At 43.8% G+C, this 7,615-nt stretch overlaps 1 protein-coding gene across 1 annotated transcript; it reads right to left on the reverse strand.

The window, feature by feature from the left end:
- Positions 1 to 2,046: 2,046 nt before the first annotated feature.
- UTP23 (UTP23 small subunit processome component) lies at positions 2,047 to 5,926 on the reverse strand. Its single transcript, XM_087734805.1, has 3 exons — positions 5,519 to 5,926; positions 3,447 to 3,621; positions 2,047 to 2,543 (listed from the first exon to the last, which is right to left on the reverse strand). Exons 1-3 carry the CDS (start codon positions 5,704 to 5,706, stop codon positions 2,160 to 2,162), a joined length of 747 nt encoding a protein of 248 aa, XP_087590931.1. The 5' UTR covers positions 5,707 to 5,926; the 3' UTR covers positions 2,047 to 2,159.
- Between the last annotated feature and the right edge of the window lie 1,689 nt (positions 5,927 to 7,615).

The raw sequence follows: 7,615 nt of genomic DNA on the forward strand, positions 1-7,615 counted from the left end.
AGCAAAATACTAAGGAAACACAGATAAATATTATTTTAAATTCCTTAAGGTGGGAGTCATTCGATGATTTTGTTAAAATAGCCTTTTTTGCAGTAATTATGTTTTTGTCTGTCTATAGTCTTCAAAAAAGGTATAATTAAGCTTTGTGTTTCAACTGCACTGAAAGGGACTGTTGTAAATAATTAGGGTGTGTTTTCTGCTCAGTTTTTTTAAAAACTATATTTATAGTAAAATTACTGGATTTTAATATACATTTGACTCAGAATGAGATTTCGAAGATGAACCATCTCTGCTGCCTGCTCCAAGCTTTACTTACAGCAGTGCTTTCTGCATGTGGGTTTGGGGAGGGGGAAGAAATACAAGCAATATTTAAGGCGGAATGGGATGCAAAACTACATTAACATGGCACTGTGCCCAAATAAGTGAACGAGAATGGAATAGGACGGCTTGACAAAGGTGATATACATTAAATAAATATGCTGCATTAAGGAATTCCCAGGAGTTAGTTATTAAATTTCTCCTCAGGACTCGCTATTAGCAATCAATGCAGAAACAATACCATGATGAGCGTGATTGTTTTTACTTTTTAATTAAAGCTTTCACCTCGAGTATAGCACCCTTCCTTGCTGCTTCCGTCTCTCGTGGTCAGTTCCCAAGGTGCACGTGGTCTCTCACATGGGAAAAGAAAGGCACAGCCCGCTCCTAACAGCTGTGCTGCTGTGAACAGCTTCGACCTGGGGCTACAGCAGCAGCGTAGTGTGCTGCAAGCGCAGGGCGCCCGGACCTACCTCTCCTGCGCCGGCCGGAGGAGATCTCCGCAGTTTCCACTAGGACTGGCCAACTCCCACCACTCAAGCTGATTTCTCAAACTCCATGAAACAACTGTCCTTACAGTTTGCAAAGCCAACAGAAAGCATCATACATTATAGCTGTGTACATACTCCAGACATGCAAGAACCTGTGCAGATAATGCACTATGAGAACTACTTTGCAAACGTATGATACATAGGTTGAAGAAGTCTTTAAAAACCATGGCTTAAACTCATGTAGGTGAAGAAACAGAAAGCTTTCCTTTTAAGAATTACATCTCGGTTAAGTAGAAATGCACCGAGAAAAGTTAAGAATCTGTAAGAGATGACGGGGAACACTGTTATGGCACACGCATGCCACAGCATGTACTCTGCTGCACACCCCTGCATTGTGTCACCTCAGTCACTCACTCTGCCTCCCAATGCCACCAAACACGCAAGGTACAGGAAAGAGCGACTGAAGAAAATCAGGTACTTGAAATAATTTTGGCAGCTCCCTCCTCCAGCCCAGTTCTATTCTGTTCATAACCTCACCGAACAGTGAAACAAGCGCAACAGGGGCCGAGTCCCATCGCGGCCAGCTGGCTGTATTTCAGGACTCCTCCACAGCCGTGCTATACTGCGACGGCATTAGGTGTTAGCCAGGGCTTTGATTCAGCATTTTCAAGTTGCATTCTTCCTATTTAAAAAGGACGAATAAACTAGAGATAAACTAGACACACTAGAGAAGCCATTATGATGTCACAAATATCAACACAATCACACACCCTCCAGGATCTTCTTAATAAATAAAGATCCTGAACAACAGACGTGTCAGTTCTCATGGAGTTTACAGAGTGATTTCGGCTGGAAGGGACTTCTTGAGGGCATCCGGTCACTTTGCAAAAGAGTTAACTTTTCTATTCAAACAGTACAGCTAAATAAGATACTATGCTCTTTTAGGTCAATCCCACATTCTGTGACAGAACAACTGTCAGAATTAGTTTTAGTAAGAATAGCAACCAAGATTTAGAAAGAAGACTAGTATCCCACCAAAACCCATATGAAACCCAAGAAGCATTTCTAAAAGATTGCTACCGGTCATGTGAAATCTCTGGCAGGAATCAAGATGCTGGAGAGAATAATGAAACACGAAGGTTCCTAAATATTTTGTCACAAACCCAATCACTAAACAACCCAATAAATTACTAGGACAATAACTTGCAAATGTTGAGATGCAGTAATAAGCAGCACCAACTCATAAAAATAAGTTTTAATATTAACAACTTGATTTCACATGATTGCATATTAATCTTTCTTTTCACGGAGTTCAAACAATGTTCAAGTCTTGCATTTTTTAAGAAGATGGGTTTATTCTTCTTCATTCTTCTGCACTGACTGCACAGCTTCTGCTTTAGCCCTATTTCGCTTTCTTTTTCTTCTTTTCTTCTTTTCAGCAGAAGGCTCCTGACCCTCCTGTGTTTTCTTTTTCTTCTTCAGACAGCTGAGAGGATTGGGGCCGCCTGCCCTTTTACGTTTTCTTCTCTTTTCACCTGCTTGCTTTGCTAGTCCTTCTTTTTCTTTAAGCTGCACAATACTTTGTTTTTGGTGCTCTGGAACAAGCTGATCTGTCTGCAACTTTTGGACAAACGCCAAAGATTTAGGAGAAGGTTTGTCTAGCACCATAGTGTTCTGAATAATAAAGAGGAGAGGAACACCAGCCTTCTTTTTCACTTTGTTTGCTAAATCCTGGTCCTGTAAAATTAAATACTTTAGTCAATATTTTGAGATTAAACAATATTTGCAATTCAAATGCACCTACTTTCAATACAAAACTATGAAGATAAATTACATTAGGAAAAAGATAAGAAACTTAATCTAGCAGATATACCTGGCAGTGCCGTTCAGAGCAATTTAATTTTCAATTTCTCTCCTTCTGATTAGCTGTACTTCTGATGGAAAATGTATTAATGTTTCCTTTTTTCATGCACGTATAAGCATACGTGCATTTTTTGAGGAAAAAGTCCCAGTTCATTGGTATGTAGTACACCACAAGAAGTAAGATAAGTTCTTCTATGACAAGTCATTTTAAATTCCTTGTATCTTACATAAGTATGCAGAATTTTACTGTAATCCATTTTATATACAGTGTATACAATTCACACATACAGTCCCAATAACAGACCCAAGAAAAAAACCTGCCTTTTTTATTTGTACACAAGTTCTACCTTTATTCTTTAGTTAAAACCTCCAAAATTTCTTAAAATTGAAGTTATATGGTCATTTAACACTTAATTTCACTTTCCAGACTAATGTGCAAAACAGTTCAGGGCAGGGGATGCACACACAAGCAATATGCAAATTAACATTCATCAGTTGTTTTCTTACACGTCAATAGGTAGTCAGCACGTTCTCTACACTTTCTGCTAAACTAAGCAATATCCTTCTAGAGTAAAAATACCTAGTTGCTCAAGTAAGACAAAAGATTCCCTACTTCATAATTAGCAAATACATTTAAGAGCGAGTAAGGCTTTACAAGATTAATTTCCACACGCTATTTAAAAATCTCATAATTGAGGTTTCTGTAGATTTCCTTATCCTTAGGTATCAAAGGATCGCTTCAAATGAAATGGAGTTATGTTTCCCATGAGCATTTACCTGTGTAGCAATAAAGAAGTGATGAGGGTTGCCTTCTTCAATCATGGAAAGTAAACAGGCCGAACCACTCACAGGATCCTTGTGGTGAGAACAGTTTCGAACTTGAAATCTTTGGGCAATTAATTTTGCTCCATACAGTGCTTTCCCCAGTGATTCCAGTTCTTTTAGAACACATCTGAAAACCAAGACCAACAGTGATTTCTAAATGAGAAAATAACTACACACTTCTTACAACAGCAAAAGGTTGACATGAGTTCATTAGGAACAAGCAATATCCAGTTGTTCAGGCTCTACGATTTGTAAATGGCACCCAGTAACTTCAAAGCAGTAGCCCATCTCAAGATGTCAGCAAGATTTCCCCGGTTCCAAACAAGATTAACCAGTAACAACATTAAGTTATATTTAATGATTCAAAAATATTTTGTATTGGTGACAATGCTAAGTCCTTACATTTAGGTTCAGATATCACCTAGCATAGCAACTTCTACTTAACAAATAAAATTACTTGAATTAGCACAAACTGATTAATCACATGCAAGTTAAACTCTGTATTGGCATCCATCATCTTGCTTCAAACTTGCTATCAGAATCCAACTGACTAAAGCAAAAGAAGAAAGAAGGTTGTCCATGTGATTAAAAATCTGGAAGTTTACGGCTCCCCAACGTTTCAACTAGACAATAAAACGCAAATCTAAAATCCTCCTCTTAGCAGCAGTTAGAGCAGACGTTCACACATGACAGAGTAGCAGTCTATGAGGATGCTTGCTTATACTCAGAAAAGAACAGGAGATGAAACCTAACTTACTTTGGCCACTGAGCCATACTCTTAAATGGAGACAGTGGTAGGAATGTATGGGCTTAAAATACAGGTTCAAGGATATGGTAGCACGGTGATTAATCGGAAGAAGCCAGCATGCCAAAAACCTCTTTGGAACTTGTATTTAGTTTACATTTATCTCCAAAATAACTGCAAGATATTAAATAAAACTATTTTTCTTTCCAGAGAAGAAAGTTTAGCCTTTGAGGACAGTCTTTGTGGAGACTTGAGCCTGTTCTTTGACTCTCACAGCGGGCCAGCTCACTTCCTCAGGGAAGCTCCGGTCATGCCAGTGAGGTGCTGCCCCACCAACTTAGCATTCTGACAGCAGAGAAAACGAGTCCATTCAGCTTCCCTAAGTGAAAACAGGTCAAAAAGACCAATAGTGCTGAAAGAAGGAAGCCAGAAGGGACATTTAGACATGACTGGAATACAGTGTGGATCAAAGTGATTCCTGAACCTTTCACAGCTAAGGTCATGACTTGATACCTTCTGCTGTTTAGAAGTACGGGCCAGTTCCGTATGCTTTCCAGGATGGCTCAGTGTTTAATTTTTGTAGCCTAGGGTATACATCTTCCCGATATTTTCAGTACTTGCCTCCAGGATGGGCAGTTGGCTATTCTGTCACTGCAGAAATCTGAGTGAGGAAGATGTTATCATACCCAACATACAAAGCCAAGTAAAAACAAAGGCAACCTCAAGGCAACTTGGGTATTTAGCGTGCACGCTTTATTTACTTCCACACCTTTGTCTAGCGCATCCTTGTTCTCCCTTGAGAGCAGCTACTCTGGGAACAGCCCCTTACCGGCAGGCTGAAGCTCCAGACACGCAGTAACTGCCTCCCCACCCAAGAGACCTGAGCTCGCCTCTGTTCTCACTGCACCAAGAAGACGCTGGGGGTGGGAAGGGGCCCCTCACACCCCGGCGTTACCCCTGGCCCCACCACATCCCTCAACAGTCTCCGCCATCTTCGGAAAGGCAGCTTCGGGAAGAAGCTCCTGTCCTTCTGCAAGTTAACTACAGCCCACAGCGCTACCTCCTCACCGCGGCTACCGCCCTCGGCCCCGTAACCTGGGGAGCCCAGAGCCGCGCTGGGGCCGAGGAGGGGCCCCGAAGGGGCTGAGGGGAGGCCGAGGAGAGGCCCAGGAGGGGCCGAGGGACGGCGGCCTTCCCCGCCCGGCCCCGCGCACTCCGACCCCGGCCGCCCGGGCATGCGCACGGCGGCGGGCCCCGCGCGGCCTCCCCCCGCGCCTACCGGGTGGTGCAGAGCTGCGTGGCCCCGTCGAGGTACCCGGGCAGCTGCTCCCGGATCTGGATCTTGTTGCGCAGCGCGGCCTGGCAGAAGGTGCCGTCCAGCAGCACCTGGAAGGGCTCGCGGAACTGGAAGTTGTGCTTGTAGAAGCCCATGTTCTTCTTGGCGTGCTTCTGACGCCGCACCTTCATGGCGCCGCCCGCCCGCCCGCAGCGGCTTCCCCGGAAACTGCGCCGGACCCGGGCGCCGCGGCGGAGCGGAGCGGAGCGGAGCGGAGCGGGGCGAGGGCGGGGCCTGCCGCGGCCCCCCGCCCTCCGCGGCCCGGGGGAGCCGGGCCCGGGGGAGCCGGGCCCGGGGGAGCCGGGCCCGGGGGAGCCGGGCCCGGGGGAGCCGGGCCCGGGGGAGCCGGGCCCGGGGGAGCCGGGCCCGGGGGAGCCGGGCCCGGGGGAGGCCGCCGGGCCTGCGGCCGCGCTGTCCCCGAGGGCAGCGGCCCGCGCTCATCAGTACTGCACACCCGCTACCTGAAAACGAGTGATGACCGTGTGTGTTGTGGCGCTGTGCTAGCTCTTGCCGTTCGCTAAGATCAGAAATACACACGGTATTTTTTTCCTAACTCAGTATAATGATTAAATTACCATTACTGTCCCAGAGGCTTCATCAGTGTAGTTTAATCATCCACCACTGTACTTTCCTTAGGAAGGCTCATTCAATGCCTGCTTTTACTGTTTGCCTGTACTAGGTACATCAACTTAACCTCTGTATGCACAAATTTCAAAATGAATTAGCATGTATTCTACATTTTAATACTGCTTTTTCTCCATGACAAATAAAAAAATTAATTTCTATTAAACTAATAGTAGCTGCCATTCAGAAAGCTAGATCGCACAACTCCTCCGTGTTCATCAGAAAGCCCGAGTACACCAGACATCTGGCAGTTAAGAAACTCAACTTAATGTCTGTATTTTAGGCCGGCAAAGGGATGTGATATCTTAACACCATAAAAATGATAATTGGAGACATCTGTCTCGCTGTGCAGGTACAACGGCAGACATCCTTCTGCCAGGGACAACTGTATTGCAAGTAAAATTTGCAGCTACCTGCCAGTTAGCTCACTGTAATCAGTCAGACTGCTCTAAGGTCATTTAAGGAAGCACCCACCTGTCATATCGGTCTTTTTGCTACCAAATAGAGATGGGAAACATCTGCTTCCAAGCAGGTTAGTTAGTGTTAAGAGAAAGTGAATAATAATGCATTTAATTACTGTTGTAGAAATTGCAATGTTTAAATGGGACGATATTTTAAAGTGGCTACAGGATGAAAAGTGGGAAGAACGGGTGATTGAGAGGAGTTGCCATGGGATGTGACTGTGCTGTTGACAGTATTTTTCTGTCATTAAATCCTTCTTTCCAGCTGTCTTCAGGGCACAGTTGCACGTGCTCATGAGTATCATGGACATACAAGGATACATGCCTTATTCTATGAGCTAAGTGATACGTTGAATTCATTGGTCTTTATTAAACTTCAGTCCTGTGGCCGACGTATTCCCATACCGGCATGGTGTCTCAGTTCCGCTATATAACTTCATACTTTCATTATTTAAAAAGTTAGACAAAAACACTCGGCAAGACTCCAAAGTAAAACCCGATTAGATTTTTTTTCTGTTTTTCTTTTTTTCAAAATTAGCTGCCCAAAGACAGGCAGTTATTCCATATCAAGAACACTGCCAGCACATCTCACAGTGGAACTGTCAGCTAGAATGTGGAATCTGCAATGGTAACAGCTGCTATTACAGAAAGGAGATAAAAAGGAGAAGCAAGGAAATGAGAGCTTGAACTAGTCACCATTTTTAACTAAATACAAAGTAAGATATATTTCAGAGTAGGGTGTTAAATACCATTGTGCTGAGATACTCCTTCACTGTTCATTCAATAGCAGCATCACAGACAAGTTGTAATGCGATCAGTATGGTAAAATGTGTTTAGAAGGCTGGCTAGCAGGCAAAACAGCAGCACAGATTTCCCCTTCTTCATTGTGGAGAAGATAGCATTAATTGTATTAGAAACTACTTGCAGTACCAAATCTGTAAATTGTATTTCACTT

This window comes from Nipponia nippon, unplaced genomic scaffold, assembly GCF_047370975.1.
Source record: "Nipponia nippon isolate SJK-2023a ecotype South Korea unplaced genomic scaffold, ASM4737097v1 scaffold_1, whole genome shotgun sequence".
Classification (NCBI taxonomy): Eukaryota; Metazoa; Chordata; class Aves; order Pelecaniformes; family Threskiornithidae; genus Nipponia; species Nipponia nippon.